Here is a 17,457-nt window from a genome sequence, read left to right as displayed (position 1 = left end):
TAGATGCACATCTGAGCCTCAGGCCCCAGCTCAAGGCAAAGGAAGATTTCAGAGACCTGAAGCACGAGCACCATGCAATGGGCTTAGGGCTGGTCCCAAGCAAAGGGACCAGCACATGGAGGCTTGAAAAGACCAAGTGCAATGTGTGGGGGCACGAAACAAGAATTGCTGCCCTGGAGACGGAACCTGATTTGCAGCAGCTCTGCCAAGAGAGATGCACTGGAAAAACATTTTCTTTGGAAACAGTAAATAGGTTGATTGAAGGACACCTGCGTTTTTCATGACCCGTTCAGTTGTTGTTGTCAGGGGACCAGAGGAGATGGACACGTCTTGCCGTGTAACAGGAGAATTTCAGAATTCATCTAAACCCCGACTGCATTGGAATTCATGCTGCAGAAAAGTCAGCCAAAGTTTCAAGGTTTTACGGAGATAACAAAGCTGTCCTTGAGCAATATCTAATCATCTGGGTTTGTATAAACACCAGAGTGCTGTGAGAATAAATTCTAGTTACGCTCACCTACACAGGGCAAGGAAAAATGCAACACAGCAGCCCGGGAGAAAGCAGGAGGTGCTGGAAGTGTCACCACATCACCATCGCTTTCAATCTTTGTCAAAGTTCCCAGACTGGACCAGTCCTTCTCCTCCCTCCCCAACCCTGAAACAGCTTATAAAGCCATTGCTGTGCACCGAGATGGATGTAAACTGTGAGATGCACTCATAAAAAAAATTCTTACTCTGCAGGATAATCGCCTTAAAACCAAGCTGCTCCACATAGCTGCTGTCCTCATTTGAATTCAGCTTGTACGCGAGCCTGCAGAGCCGCAACCACGGGGCTTCGCCTCCTTCCTGCCGTTGCAGATTATCTCTGCGCTTTGCCATCGCCTTGAGACCCGGCTTGTTTTACCACAAATTCAGCCAACGTTTGCTCTGTGTTCAACCGGCACTGCTCGTGTTGTCTGTGTTACAACACGCAGCGTTTATTTCCTAAGAAGTCGCAGGATGGCTCAGCTGCATTTTTTACCTCCCAGCGCCCAAAGCAGGATCGAGGGGAGAGCGAACGCTCAGTGGAACCTTTCCTTGAATTAAAACCCCTTCACGCGTCTCGTTTCTGGGAATCAATAACAGCAGTGACATGCCTGGTGGGAACATTCCCATCAGCTGTAAGAAAGAACAAGCCGTTATTAGTGGACCTAAAATTAGAGCGATATGCAATACTTCGGGGCACAACTTCTGCTCCAGCCTAGAGAACAGGTGGGACGTGACATTTTTGTAAGAGTCTCGCTCTAAGTACTACAGAAAATGGGAAATTTCAATAGCTTTTGAAGAACGGTAGCGGCAGCTGGCAGAAAGGAGCCCGCGGTGCAACACGGCTCCTGTTCACAGCCCCGGTCCCTCTGTCGGGTCACTATGTAGTGCTGGCACGAAAGGACCTTGGGAAACAGCCGAGCCCCCAAGGCAAATGCTGCAAGAGATGGAAGATCTGGAAGGAAGGAGGAGCAGGAGCGAGAGCAACAGCTTCTGTCCTCTCAGCCCAGAATTGGCTGCAGCCAAGTGTGATGTAGGCAGAGAAAGAACAGCATTGTCCTTCATTCCCCCAATTAAAAGCAATTGATGATATACTAATAACAAAAAAAACCCACAAAATAAGAGAGGCAAAACCTCCTCCATCCCAGTTTTGAGCACGTTCCACACCAAGGTCAACAATCAGAAAAGAAACAATTATCAGTGATCTGGAGGTGGAGCAAGAGGGAAGCAGGGACTGCAGGGACACCAGCGCAGGACTGGGGACAAGAGCCAGGGGAAGCGGCTGCGGAGGGTGCGAACACCAAGGTAAAAGCTCACATACATTGAATTTACATCACATTTAACACGCATTTTGCTCCGCGGGCTCTTGGGAAGGGCTGCTCGCCCAACAGCATCTCATCCCATGGGCTGCGGCTCAAAACCAACTCCAGACCCGCAGATCAGAGCCCACACACCATCTCTGGCTGGAGAACAGACTTACTGACAAAACACCTTAAGAAAACGGTTTTTATTTCTTTTTTTATTATTAATTTCTTATTTTTCTTTAAGTTCTGATGTTCACAGATTCCCTCTTTCATTTCTGATAAAGTAGCTTCGCAGCAATAAAAAAAATCACAATGCAGCCAGCAGAGCAGCCGAACTAAAACCCATAAATACCAGCACAGAACACAATGGACAACCACCAATATTTCTATACATGAACTATTATTTTAATGTCACATTTTGACAATTGCAAATGGTCTACAGAACGTATGTGGGCAAAAGGCAATAAGTGAGTCTTTTGAAACACTAGATGTATAATAAACAGCGCATTATCAACATTTACATGATTCACATCAAATTGATGACATCCTAAATGTATTCCTTTTAAAGGATAGAGATTTTTTTTTTCAATAAAATATTACATTTCATTTAATACTCTGGTACAATACTTCATACATTGCAGGAAAAAAAATAAATGCAAGGTCTACTCCACCTAATAAGAAGATCCTTTTTCATTAGTCTTTAGTACTGTAATAAAAACAAACAAAAAAATCACAATAATGTCATAAATAAACAGGCATGAAAATTATTAATTACGTTTCACTATTTAAAAGGGAGAAATTAAAAACTAATTTGAAGCAATGAAGTTATGGGTAGAAAATCAAAACCTGACAACACATCCTAGTACCAGCTGTGATTTTTCCCATCCCTACAACAAAAAAAGGAAACAGGTTTTATAACTTCGTTAGCTGTATCCTAGTTAATTGTGTTTCAAACACACATCTGAAGAGGAAAAAGTAAAGTTTGGTCAGGATTAATAGGAGAACCAATCAGCCCTACCAACAGTTAGCTGAAATTCAAGCGTACGCTACAAAACATTCGGTAAATGAAGTCTGCAGCAAATTCACACTGGCATGAAACATTGTGCCTCAGGAGCTGGGTGAAAGTTTCCCTTCTGGTATAAAGTCCCATAGCAGAACACTTGAGAACCGCGTCCCTTTTCCACGTCATCGATACAGCAAACGCTTGTAAATCAACGCTTAAGATTTATTCTCTAAAAACTCACTAAAGACATGAAACCCGCACTCATCTCGCCCGAACCAAAGGACATTCGTCTTTCTTGCTTCAGCTGGCATTAACCCCAGCCATTGCTTAAAAGAAGGTTTAAAAACAGCTTAAGAATCATCCCTCTCTTGCTGGCACACGAAGGGCAGACGGGTCTTATTTCCCAAGGTCTCCCCTTGGATATTAAACAGGGTCTAACGCTCCACGTAAGAGAGGAGTTTTTATTCACAACCTTTCAGATTCATCAACATTCTCTCACCATATCCCCCCCGAGGATTAATCCACATTCTGCAGTGAGAATTCCCTGGTTCCAAGAAAAAAAAGAATAAAAATAAAACCCTACAGCGGCAGGAGGTTCTAAACAGCTCAGATGAGGTCATGAAGGCAACTTTATGTTGGCCATGTAGCTGATTGCTGCTTACACAGGTCAATCTTTTAAGACACATCACATTAATTGAGTTCACAGAGTTCAGATTCGTTCAGGATCCTTCTCTCATTTCTCTTGACTTTTCCTGTGGCTTTTCAATGCAGTGAACAGCTCCAGACCTGACCACGCGTTCCACCTTCCTCTAACCTATGAAGTGCAGAATCTGTCCAACTCTGCACAGCGTTTTAGACAAATATTTAATTGCTGTCACTTGCTCTATACAAATACCAGCACTTATAACTGATCCCTGTTCCGCAGGACGAAGCTGTTAACAGGGACAGGAGGGGAAGCAGGCGATGTAGAAAGGGTATCTCACTACCAAATTAATAGATTTCTCTCTCATGGTGACTAGAAATTTTAGATCTAGAAAGGGCACAGGTACTTATAGTTAGAGTATAAGGCTATGACATTAAAACAGGTATTATGGTATGCTGGTGACAGGAGTTCAGAAGAAAACAAAACAAAACCCAAAGCCTCAAAGGACAAAAAGGACAATAGGCAAATTAACAAAATTCTGCTTAACGTTAAAGAAGCACCTTCATTCAGTTCAAACAACGTGTTCAAATATTTGATTTTTCAAAGCACTCCCAGGAAAAGGTAATGTAATCTCCCACTTAACCTTGCGCAGGCTGATTAATTACATTCCAGGCTTTAGCATAATTTCACTAGTAAGGCCGGTAACGTGATTCCATTTGCCCTGCACCTTCACGTACAGCGATTTAACGCAGCGTTCACCACCTGCACCCACCATATAAAAACAACAATATTTCCTTAACATCACTTAAGTCACAGGATTTCCCCAGAAACACAGGGAAAGCTGTTGGTAAGACACACTGGTACCCCGCAAGGGGACCGATTCTGCCATTAATGCACACGTGCGGCTGCTAATGCTTCCAGGGAGCTCCTGCTCCGGATAACGGGACACAGCAAAGTGAAAAAAATAACAATTAACTGGTAGCTTAACAGCAGTTCTTCGTTCTAGAGTCTCTAGAAGAGGACTTTGTCTCACTGACACCAAGTAGAAGTGTTTTCAGATGAACGTGATTTTTTTTCAACCAAATAGGGACAGCAAATTGAATGCAGCTCTGAAAGGCACTTCAGGTAGAACGGTAATTAACTCCTGCCTGACCAAACGAACCAGAATACGCCTGCTGGCCTCGCTGCCCTTTCCAGCCAAGGCGATTTGAGTGGATAGCGAGCTCCCACGCGCTGCTTTCCCCCACACAATTTGAATTTAGCATAAGGCTTTACTCAAAAATCAGAAGGCTCAAAGCTTCCCCCTCCCCAGAAGGGAAGAGGCTTTTCCCGACGCTAAGGGAACCGCCTGCACAGGGGGTTGGTTCACTGCTTTTAATATGTGGTCAAGGTGTCATCATGCAACTTGTTAAAATACCTTAATTCTACAAGTTCTACCTCTTGCTGAACAGACGAACACAGACAAATGAACACAGCCAGTGTCCTCCTAAAGCGCGAGGCCACCGTGTCTTTTGAGAGATACAGTAAATTTCTATTTTAGGTAGAGATCATGTAAAAGAAATTTCATTTGATGTAAAGGCTGCCTTGCATAATTACTCAAAAATAGCCCATCCAGCCACTCAGCTAAGTCATAATCAAAGCCATCGGTTATCACAAAAAGCACCTTCATATCAATCACTACTCACCGCTATGGAACTCAGTCTGAGTTTGAAATGTATTAGGACTAATTTTATCATGTAGCTGATTCTATTCACGCTGGTGATCCACTGTTTCCAAACAATCAAGTATTGTTCCCATCAGTATTTTACATTAGTGTAACGGATTTATCCATTTCATTGCTCTCCCACCACCCCCTTCCCAAAAAAAAAACCAAAACAAAAACCCCACAACTGCTCAAATAAAGAAAAAAAAACCCCAAGTAATAACCATACTGTAAAACAAAAAATACTATTTAAAAAACAAATGGATGACAGTCCAACAGTTTGCTGGATTCAAGACTGACTCTACAAGGTAGTTGTCTACGTTGTAGAAAGGATTTCCTTTTATTTGGAAAATGAGCAATTGGAAATCAGGTATCGGAGAGAAGAGATATAAACAATCTTTAGATGGTCTGAAGTTTTGCCTACTGTTGAAGGATTAAAACCGTAAATAAAAAGGTACCAAGCCCTCAGAGTTCACAGTTCCGTGAAACTTCTTCGATTTCTTTCTTGACCTTTTAAAAACCATACTCGTTTCTGGGAAAGGAAGAGAGAAGAAAATAAGAGTTATTATTTCTTATTCTGATATTATACAGAAGTGTTCAATTCTGATTCAAGAAAGCCCTGAACTCAACGAAAAGTCTCAAATCTTATATGCTGCGTGGTACTTTGGCAGTAGATGAAGCTGTATATGAACTTGGAGAAGGTTCCTGGACTAAATGGATGAAATGTATTTACAATTACCAAATGGAAAATAGGATTTCTGAGGTCTTTAAAAACACAGGGGAAAAGACGACAAAAGAAATCAATGACTAAAGACACCTTAAATTCAAAGGTATTCTTCCTGTGCTGTATTCACAGCTCATTAACCAAAGTGTCAGGTAAACTTATTAGCTAATCATCAATAGATACATATTCAGTTGCCTGATTGCAACATATTCAAAACATAACAAAGAGAATCTACAGATTTGTCTCTCCATAAAAGCAAGGATTTAATTTATGACAATACTACACCAACTGCTCACCCCACACCGGCTCAGCAGTAACCTGGAGACTAAGCACCAGATTAAGTGTTCTTCAAATCACAAATCCTTATCAGCAACCAGGAACAAAGATCACTTACAAAAGACTGTAGTTGCTACTCATCTTTTGCTAGCATGCAGAATTTCAGCCTCCTGAATAATAGACTTCCAGTTTATGTTGCTCTTGAGTAAGGGCATGAGAACAAATACCAAACTACCAAGCTGATAGTCCACTTGCTTTGGTAGACTAGATGCAACTCAATCCAAAGTAGCTTCTGGAATTTAAATGTCCTAAGCAGGACAGACAACATGCACTTTGGGCATTAGAAAGCCAGTCCTGTAGTTCTTCTCTTTGTTGGGTTTTAAGTACATTTCCTCCAGAGCCCACAGCTCAGGCTGGATGTGCACACTCACTCCTGAACATACGCACCTGCCTCTACATGGAAGTCTCTGTACATCTTCTCATCTGAAACTCTTCTGCTGTTGCATCAGCCCCACATTTTCATATACTCTAGCACTATCTTCTCTCATTCTGAAACAAAATAAATATTTTCAGTCCAAACAATCTAGTGTGAGAAAACCATACTTGTACACACAATGTAATTCAATGAGAATATATTTTGCTCAATTTAATTTAAGAGCGAAGCACAGGGCAATATTCTCATCGGAGGTCCCTGAAGATTAGTTAGCACAGTTCAGAACTTACACACTAATAACAGAAGTGAACTTACTCTGGGCACGTTGGGGTTGGGGTACAGGGTGGAAGAGGGCTCTGATCCCCACTTGTCTGGTCCGATAAAGAATATTTAATGTTTGTGTATTCATGACCTTTTCTCTTACTCTTCTGTGAAGCAAAACACAACAAAAAGCCAGGTTTTAAATTACTCATAGAAACTAATCATTGAAGTAGGGCAGAAACTTCATGTATAATTAGCTGTGTATGTTTTTATAGAAGAAAGGTTTGTCCATGAACAGGAGAGCGCTCAATTCTGTAGATATGACACGCAACATGAATAAGACCTAAAGGTTGGCTTTAGATATTTGTTACAGGACCTGAAAAGCCTTGATATTGAATATCCCTCTTTCCACCACCATCTCCAGCAGAATGTACCAACCTTACAAACCAGCACTTGTACAAAATCCACATCTTACTTGGCAGAAGAAACCACACTTCATTCTTTCATATCTTTAACAGACAGAACCAGCCAGTGGGCTTCCCACTGACCTTATTTCCAGCTCGGAGATGTGGCCAAATGAGTAACAATGTTGTTTGCAAGATCTCTAATAAAATAACATCTTAGCCCATTAGGTTTGATATAAAAAGAACCCAAGCTGTTATTTGTATTCTGGGGCATATGTTACAAGCTGCAGCCAATTGTGCTGGCGTATCTGAAGATATGGAAGGCTCCAAAAAGCAAAAGCTTGGAAAGAATGGAGATGTGGCTTTCTTCATTTTCAAGGCAAACATTCACAAGATGCATACATTGAAATCTACACATAGATTAAAGCCTCGATTCAAAATTTTACAGGCTACTGAGTTTTTTGTTGTTGTTGTTTTGGTGTTTTGTTTATTTATGAAATGCTTGAACAAGTACTAAATAACTGGCCTGAATTAAACCCACAACAGAGGCTGTCGGAGCCTCTGGGGAGATCTGGCTGCTGAGCTGCCATTAAGAACGCTCTGCAGAGCAATGTAGGTTGAAGTTTTTCCAGAATGGCCTTTCCAGACGTGCTCAAATCGTTCTGTTTTACTGAACTTCTCCCCTTTCAGCCTCCTACTTACTTCTGACAAATGACTTTCAAATAGACCAGCAGTCCAGATCAATTGCCTGGAAGGTTAAAGCTGAAAATTAAGATTTAAATCAAATGCAAAGGTTCAAACTCTGCAGTATTCTACAGTGTTACGGGTACAAACCCCTCCTCTGCCAATAACACCCTGAAGTCCTAGACTAGAGCTTGATTTCTACCAGCCCGACCCGCAAAACTGTGTGATGAATGGCAGTTCCAAGTTACAGATGTACTGTACAGTAAAAGCAACTTAAAAATAATCAGTCAGTTCTTCTGTTACTTAAGCTGACTGAAACAGATGAAGCAAGCCAAGAAAAAGTAGATATTTGGCTTCTCTTCCTCCTGTTTCATTCACTGTGATTATCCTTTTTAATTCAGAGTAACAGTAATGTAAGAACTACTTGTTTCCTAGATGTAAGAGAATAAACACATTTCCACAAGGAAGAAAAAAATCAAAGCAAAGCAACATGCAACACACAAGCCCTCCCTAACCTGAGAACTTCTGTATTGTTTTACTCCTATAGCTGCCAATAGCCCCAGGTCTAGGTCAGGACCTCTTGGGGTAAATCAGTGATCTATTGCCAGTTTCTTAAACGTTTATACTTGCGCCTTCTGAGCTAGTAACTGAATAGAAGATGAAACACAACTCACTGAGAGCCTCATCACTATAGGAGAAATATGGTGCACCACTCCATAGCCAAATACTGTTCAACCCCCATTAGAATGATCAAGAGAGGTTGCAGATGTACTTCAGAAATGGCAGCAACAGGAGGAGACCATATTCCACGGGCCGAGAATACAAGGCTTGCATAATTACACACACAGAGACATGAGGCAGCTCGAAGGCGAAGTAAAACAACAAAGCCAGGAACAAAAAGTACACCTGAGGGATTTCTTGTTCTTCGCTCTGTGTCTAATCACCATCAGAGCACACAACAGCTGTCCTGGGGAGACGAATAAAGTCTCCATCCTCTCTGCTGAACAGCACATCTACATCATGTAGGCAAATACGAAATAAGCTCTGCCACACTCCCAAGAAGCCAGACGAGAGTGCCAAGCCCGAGCTGGCACATTCCATCCCAAAACAGGGATAATATTTTACCCCCAGCACTGCGCTGAGCATGCAGCTCCCACATCTACCCAACGGTGGGTTTATGTCCTGCAGAGCAAGCCAGCTGCAGAAGGAAAGATACCGAAATTCCGAAACAAAAAGATAAAAATCCCAGGTGACCAGAGGTTAGAGCAGAGAATTAAAGCAACAGTGAGTAGAACATCAGCTCTTCGTTACAAAACAAGGTGATTTCTGTAAAAGACTGCAGGATTTGAGTGCAATGAAGTACTTAGGAAGAGTGAGGTGAAGGTCTTGTGGTTGTCACCACATGTTCCAAAGCTTTCATCACACCAAGTCACTCCTCTAACTGCTTTTTGATGGACACTGTACATATTAGAACTACTAGCATTCAAATTTATTATCATACTTTAGAAACAGAGTTAACAGATCGGAAGTATCTTTAAAGTTCAACAGAACACAAGGTTCTGTCTTAATTAACAGAGCCTTATATTTTATCCTTTTGCACAGAAAAACAGATAATATTAAAAGGAAATGTTAGGTCTGGGGAGCAGGGCCTGGGCGACAGGATCCCATACATGCAAGCATCCTCACAGAAGGTAAAGTAGCACTAGCTGCAGTCATATGGAGAAGCCTCTCAGACTGATGGTTTTCTTCCTCTGCAAGTGGCTAATCCCACCTAATAGTTTAATTAATTCATAAGCATAACAACTTGAAATATAGGCTGGCTTCTCTGAACAAGGTTAACAGGTTACAGAGCCAGCCTTTTCCCAATGCATTGGTTATACAGTCAGGTCTCCAAAAGTAACAGGCAGCAAACAAGCAACTCCACTCCCTGTTCCAATAACAACATGTTCCTATGTCATCTTTTATACTCCAGGACAAATATACCTGCTCCTCTTCAATTCTGCGCTGTAGCGTTTCAATGTAGTGCTGTACGGCCATGTAAATAAACCTGTACTGTGCTTCTGTCTGAACCATTCCTGACCGCTGTGATCTCACCATCTGGATGGTCTTTGGAACATCGATATCACAGTCCACACCTGGCAAGAAGAATCATCATAATGTTAAGAGCAGTGAAATAAACTTTGTCTGTGGAGGAGAGATTGGCCTCATTTTCCAGCAGAAAACAGCAGTAAGATTGCTAACATTTAACATGGAGGATTAATCCTTGACTATTAACAGGTACATCTGTAGAACTGTAGCATCGCATGGAAGACTGTCCTGTCCTGGGGGAGAAAACTGCATCACGTCACCTATTTGCAAGGTGGCTTTAAATGCAACCTAGCTCAGCATCCATGCTGAGTTAGCGTTTAAGGCAGTTTATACACAAATACAACACCGTTCTCCAAAACCAGGTTACCCAAACTCAGTGGGCATGAGTACATCAACAGCCACACACTCACGAGTGATTTAAAAACAAAACCAGAAAAAATAAATGATAAAAATAAGAACAACATAACCAGACTCCTGGTTAATCCTCAGCTGAAAGTTTTCATTATTCACTTACACAGGGTTTCAGCACTTTATTCCAAGAGGAATGAGCAAGTCCCTTCTATGCCAAACACACACACCTGGTTTGTAGCATCACTGGAATCCTCTATTCGATCACCACTCCTATTGTTTTACTGCAATGTATCTGTCAATGTCCCACAGGAAAATAAAAGGGAGGGGAACCTACCTTTTTCTCTGATGATATCAATAAGAATATCAATCACAATGAAAGTTCCTGTTCGCCCAATCCCAGCACTGCAAAAAGGGGGAAAAAAACCTGAAGAGTTAATTGTTCTGCTCTTTCTGAACAGACACCAAAACACCAGTCCAAGTAACAGCCTAAACTAACAGACATTAGACTTCAAATTACAGCCAGAGTCAAACCAAGCCCCACAGCCAAAAGTAACTAGAGACCTAAACAACTTAACATGGAAGACACAGAAGTCATAAAACACCTCAATGTTTATTAACATCCTTGAATCTGAAAGAAACTACAAGGTCAGATTTAACGTTTCCTTGCTTTATAAAAAGTATTTCATTTATAAACCAAGACTGAGGCAAGCGCACTGACAAGAGGTGGGACAGGATACTAGAACTTCCATGATCCAGCAGCCAAAATTTATCTAACCAAGACTGGTCCCATCTTCTCATACAACACCAGAAATCATTAAATTTTTATTCATACAGAGCTGTACACTCTGAAAAACAGACTGCTTTGAAGGTAATCATTTGACACCTAGCTAGAATACCTCATTTTGCAAAACAGAAGGCACTAACACCTTGACAGATCAAAGTCTGAGTTGCTCTCAGGAAAAGTTGTCTTCTTTTAAACCTTTCCACCAAAAAAATTAACTAAATTTTAAAAAAAAGACACAGAGAGTAGTAGAAGGGGAGACCCAGTGCATCAGCATACCTGCAGTGGACCACGACGGGTCCCGCATCAGAAATGCTCTCCTGTTTATGGTGCACCTCCTCGAGGAAGTCGAGTACCCCGCCAGGGTCACTGGGGACTCCGTGATCAGGCCAAGTTCTGAAGTGATATTGCCAGACTGTTCTCTCCGTGTTCCCCTGGAAGGAAGACGCCAACACGTGAAAACATAATCCTTCAGATCAAAATCCACCTGAAAGCATTCATGTAGCAAAGCTGCATCAGATCAGAAGGTGGCTTATCCAACCTGCTGCCCAGTGTCCACAGTACCACAGCTCTCAAAGGAGGGCACAAGCCAGAGCTCTTCCTGGTCCAACAAGTCAATCCCACCTCCAGCCTCCTCAGCTCCCTCTCTCCCATGCAGTTGTTTCCAGCACCATTTCCATCCTCGCCTTTAGAAGCCACGGCAAAGTTCTGTCTGAGGGCGACCAACAGCGAGGGACCTTCATCTGTCACATTCACACCCAGCGGCAGTTCCCTCACACACCTCGTCCCCCTCAGTTCCATCCCACAGACACACCAGTCTAACACATCCTGCTTATTTCCTTCTTACACAAGTGTTTTTGTACCCTGATCCAAATTGCTCCTTAACAAGAAAGGGCTGTTTCCACACTGGTTCACTGTTTCCTTCCTCATTTTTCGTATTCCTCCCTTAAACGTTCTTCCTACACACTGGATCCACACAAAACCATTTCTTTCTAGTGCAGCCATCTCAATGAAAGGGAGCAAGCACATGCCTAGCTAGACTGAAATGTGATTTCCAAAAAGCACATTCCCTCCTTCCAGGTTTCCTCAGAGCTCTGCAGCCACACATCTTCTGCCAAAAAGTGCTTAGGTATAAGAATCTTCCCTTATCCCAAGGACAAAGATGTATGGAACTAAACCTGGAGCTTCAAAGGAAGAGTCAGGGCTCAGTTTATTAGTCTCTTAGTGCTTTTATTGATTCCAAAGAAACGGCCTAATTGTGTATTTTTGTGTGTGTGTGATCTGCAGTCTAAATTAAAAGGACAGTGTTACTAGCATACTTACTTGCCCAACTTTAGAAAGCTTAAGTTCTCTTAGTGTGTAATCGTGTGCCGCACTCTCCTTAACATTCCTAACACGCATAACGCCGTACTCCTTTAGGGAATATTCATCGGGCCAGTACTTGACACACTTACTCTGCAAGATTAAAAAAACAAAAACCAGTAAGAAAAAAGGCCGGTTCATAAACTGGTTAACAAACACATTTGTGAAGCTTTCGTTTCTGATTCACTATCAGGAGCTAAAATTTAATGAGTCGACCGTTATAAAAGGGAGACCTGATGATATCATAGGACTGTACCCTCAGTTCCCACACACACCAATAAAAAAGGACACTCAGCACCTTCCAGGTCTCCAAAGATCAGATTTGGTGGCACACCAAATTTCAGCACAGAAATCAAAATAACCAAGTCAGTTTTACTCCCTACTTGCATTCAAATGTCATGACCTTTCCTAAGGCCAGTTTGAGGGCCTGGTTTTTACCTTTCCTCTTTCAACTTCTTTTGTTGTCATAACAATAACTCGAGAATTCTCCTGGAACACCATCCTCCAAAAATCGTTCACTGTGTTCTGCAGGCAACCTTGAGTAGCAATGTAGCTTTTTTTTGGCTTTGAGTTGTTGCACTTTGTTTCAAACTCAGGCTAGAGAAAAAAAACAAGGGTGACAAATGGTTACAAGATTTAAGTGAGCATGTTAAAGAAGAGGCATGGCCTGTGCCAACGAGATTCTTCGAGGTAGGAAAACACTTACCATAATAATATTAGCATTGATATAGTCTGAAACAGGTTCATTTGGATCACCATCATGTAGAACAACTCTGGTATGATCAACTGGAAGAAAATAGATGTATGTTAAGCGCTTGCATCCCACAGTTGTGACCACACAGCTGTTTCTAAATACCCGCAGACAGGTATGTTTCTTACTGCTACCAGAAGCTATTAAGTTGTCAAACTCAGTAAATTAGTGGCTAAAATATTCAGCCTTTCCTCTTTTGCTATTTCTTCAAACAAGTGGCAAATTCATATCAAGCTAGATCAAAATAAGGGTTCGTGCGCCCACTAACTCGTGTGTACACGGACAAACACTAAGTCAAAGCGAACGGCTGCTGGATTTGCACCATGCAGTTTTGTACAGCAAATTAATCCTCTTAAATATAAGCATTCCATTTTGGCGAACAACAGTGTAGGGATGTGACGCTACTAAATGAAAGCTGAAGATAAAACCAATATTTGGGAATCGAAATATCAGTATCTACAAAGTGCAAATATTTGAAGACAAATTGGAAATTGCATGAGCTAATACTGACAACACAAGACGGGAAATTAACACTGAAGAGAAGAAAGGCACAGTGCTGATTAATTAACCCTGTATTTATGAGCTAAAAAAAAAAAGCATAGAGAAGTAGCAGGCTTACATTATAATGAAAGAAATCAATACTTACAGGGTAAAATGTTTTTGTATCTATTTTTGTTTTTGTTTTCTTGACGCTGACCTTCTTTTCGACTATAGAGAAGTTTGCACTCTTGCTGCTGTAAAGTCTAAATGAAAAGAGCACAAATAACTTGTTTTAATAAAAGTAGTATGGACCGTTTCACCATCATTATAGAGATACTTTCCTCACAGAAACGGTAACACTTGATTATCTTGCTAGATAGTCAGAGGAAGGGGAAGGTACTGGATTTCTCCATTCAGACTTCGTCCTGTATTGCTGCCAAGGTATCCAAGAAACACATGAGCATGAGTGACAAGGTAAGCTATTATCCACCTGATAATTACAAATATCTATAAATTCAAATCTTCTTTAAACCACAAACTATAACCAGCAAGTCCTCATGATACTGTTCTGACCAAGCAGACACAAGTTGGTCCTTTAAAGCTTTCAGCTGTAAAACACTGTAAAAGGAAAACACAACTGGGTACACTGGAGCACAACAACACTTTGTGGCAATCACCATCACTAGGTTTTTCTCACCAAGTGTAAAAGTTCACAGTATTAGTGCATTTTTCCTTTTTGCTGAATCAGGCAGGTAAGGAGTTAAATTCCCACTGAACTGGCATTACCTTCAGTACCAATAAGGTACCCAAAGCAGCACATCGAGCTGCATTTAAACCTCAAGCATAGTGAAAAGTCCTTCAGCAGTCAGCACCAGAATATTAGGAATATATTTTTGTCTACTTCTCCACAACGAAAATCTGTTTGGGAGTGCTACAGTATTTTCACAGGTGTGGATGAGGCAGGTAAAATGCCAATGTGCAGCCCACCACCACAGCCACGTACCATAGTTTAAATGCTCTAATTATTCTCTCCTACCAACACCAGGCCGTTGCACTAACCCAGTTTTTGCTCAGATTCTCTCATATTGCCTGTTGGGGGAAGAAGGGGGGCAGTAAGTAGCTACAAACAGGATTATCCATAAATCATCCCAGAACAGAATAAAACTGCACAGGGATTTCTCCTGTTGGCAATGAGCTAATGTCACAGTGCCTGGTTCACAATTAATACAACAGGGACAACAGCAATCCCGAATTTCAGAGCCATACTGCTCGGTAGCAAATCTCCCTCCTTGCAACGAAGCTGGAGGGATGAGAATCTCTGTCTTTGTTCCAAGTTTTAACCCCCAAAGCAGCACTGGTCTGACTAAAAGGTACACTCAGGCTTTGGAAGCTGCTCCCCATGTTATTATCACCCTCAACACTCTTGCAGAGATTTTTACTTTAAAGCTCGGGCACCTCAGGTGCATTTGTTCACTTCTATTTCAGTCTCTGTCTGTGCCTCACCTGGTGACCTTGGACAATTAGGCTCATCCTAAAGACAGAGAAACCAAAGAACAAAAGCAATTCAGGAGAGCTGGGAGGCTTTATGCTTCTGAAGTGAAGACAGAAAGCAGATCCCCATAAAGCATCACTCGCTGCTACAAGCGACAGGCAGAACAGCACTTTGCAGCCAGCTCACCTCTCACTACACTGCAAAGAGCCTTTCAAGTGCCATTAGCTCAGAGCACCTTTATATAATATTAAGACTTCTGAATCTCAGCCAAGTAAAATGCCAAGCAAAAGAACCGAAAGGCTAAATTTTGCTAGCAGGTTAAAAAATGGAAACAATTAAGTGCGTGGAAACTGTAGCTTCAAACACATTTTCACTTCATACAGTTAATTATTATTGCTTTGAGCATCTCTGAGGAGAGACCCACAAGAAGCAGCAACTTCTAACAAGCCCATTAAGAGATGTACACAACACAATAAATCTGAAACACAGCCCCCAATTTCACAACAACATCCAAGCATTAAGCTCACCAAACAGCCGTTTTTCAGACGCAAAAACATTACGAGGACTGTCAACATTTCTGTCTAGTGGTTCATGGGACAAGAGGTACATTCTTAAATGCATCTGAAGACAAGTCATTTATAAGCACCATCTGGGCTGCCAAATCACAACCAGCCCAGGCAGAGACCCACAGGCAACCTGCAGTTTGCCCTCCTGCCACCAAGACTGACAGCTGTAGCTTACCTGAGGTGAACAAAAAAGCACGATGCTAAAACTGTTATGAGACTGCTTCATTTCCAAAAGCACAGCGGGGAAAAAAAAGTACGGTTTAGCGCTGACCTCACGAACAGCAGTGAAGGGGAAAGAGAAGTAGAGTGTCTCACAGGTAAAATCTTTCATTTCTTATATTTACTTTTTCCATAAGAGTTCTGGTTTGCTAGCAAACAGTCTTCTTCAGGCAAGTCACAAGACATGAAAACACCTTGCTTCTAAGGACCAGCTGAGAAACTCATTACAAGACAAGTTTATTCAGCCAGACCAGAGGTCAGAAAATAAGTTGTAAGTGTCAAGTAATAGTTTAGTCGTATTTTAACAAATCAACAATCCATTCCTAAACGCACCGCACAAGAGTGCTTCCCTCAAGAAAACAAAAAAACAACAATTCCTATAGCTTCTAGTAAGCCAGCATTAATTACAAGAAGGGCAAGCCAATAGGGTACACCTTTTCCTTTTTATATCCTCTAAATAAGAGTAAGGGATGCTTGGAGTCTCCAGGGAAGCCAACAGACACTCTTTGCTTGGCTGACTTGCAAATCATAGAGTCACAGAATGGTTTGGGTTGAAGGGACCTTCCCAGGTCACCCAGTGCCACCCCTGCTCATCTTCACCAGCTCAAGTTGCTCAGAGTCCTGTCCAGCCTGGCCTGGGATGTCTCCAGGGTTGGGACATCCACCACCACTCTGGCCAACCTGGGCCAGGCTCTCACCACCATCAGCATAAAAAATTGTAGGCTCAGGCTAAAACACACACTGATCACAGGCACAATCCATGTGATTGTGCCATGATATGATAAAGCACACCACTAATCAGTCTTTGGAAAACACAGTTAATCCTCATATGCAAGTTTGGCTCATACGCAGTGTGGCTGATCCTCCTGCCTCGTCAGGTCTCATATCAAAGTTTGCATATTGAACTTTGCAAGAGGAGCAATCCAAAGGTTGAGGCCAGACCTCCAGGCAGGTTCCCAAGCGATAGATGAGAACTGTTCCCCACCCTGCTGTCAGAGCAAAACAAAGTGCCATGTCCTCAGTAATGGCCAGAGTGGCCTTTCTTGCCTTTCTTCCCCTCCACGTGGGAACCTGAGCATCCAGAAGTGCTGGGTTAGGGACTGTCCCCACACCAAGGAAGAGAGAGGATGAAGCTTAATCCTCATTTTATGATTTCCCCACTGCCATGACCTCACCTGCTTATATTCCATCCACATTCATAGTGAAATGTGCTACCTCTTTGGTAAGACTCTTTTGCTTTTCATGGATTTATTTTTCTCTTCCTGACAATAATCTCAGAGTAGACTGGACAGGACATTCCATTAATGAGTATGGCTGATCAAAAAAGAGTTTCTTCAAGAATGGGTGCTTTGCAAAGCTGCCTCTATTCAAGAAGTTTCTCAAAAGAACATTCACAGCCAAACCCGGC

The 17,457-nt window shown here is 42.0% G+C and overlaps 1 protein-coding gene across 2 annotated transcripts in view; it reads right to left on the bottom strand.

Annotated features, from left to right (window-relative positions):
- Positions 1-1,877: 1,877 nt before the first annotated feature.
- Positions 1,878-17,457, bottom strand: part of PTPN11 (protein tyrosine phosphatase non-receptor type 11) — a 36,071-nt gene continuing 20,491 nt past the window's right edge. For both annotated transcript variants that reach the window (XM_080355268.1, XM_080355269.1), the window contains exons 7-16: positions 13,939-14,035; positions 13,248-13,327; positions 12,980-13,138; positions 12,503-12,634; positions 11,459-11,613; positions 10,733-10,800; positions 9,943-10,094; positions 6,926-7,038; positions 6,625-6,726; positions 1,878-5,709 (exon numbers count right to left, since the gene is read on the bottom strand). In XM_080355268.1, coding sequence (XP_080211394.1) covers positions 6,657-6,726; positions 6,926-7,038; positions 9,943-10,094; positions 10,733-10,800; positions 11,459-11,613; positions 12,503-12,634; positions 12,980-13,138; positions 13,248-13,327; positions 13,939-14,035 — 1,026 coding nt within the window. In that variant the 3' untranslated portion in view covers positions 1,878-5,709; positions 6,625-6,656. The remainder of the gene's footprint in view (positions 5,710-6,624; positions 6,727-6,925; positions 7,039-9,942; positions 10,095-10,732; positions 10,801-11,458; positions 11,614-12,502; positions 12,635-12,979; positions 13,139-13,247; positions 13,328-13,938; positions 14,036-17,457) is intronic.

The sequence above is a fragment of the Nesoenas mayeri genome (assembly GCF_963082525.1).
Source record: "Nesoenas mayeri genome assembly, chromosome: 17".
Taxonomy (NCBI): domain Eukaryota; kingdom Metazoa; phylum Chordata; class Aves; order Columbiformes; family Columbidae; genus Nesoenas; species Nesoenas mayeri.
The sequence above is the reverse complement of the archived record's forward strand: the minus strand, read 5'-3'. Positions and strand labels throughout refer to the sequence as shown.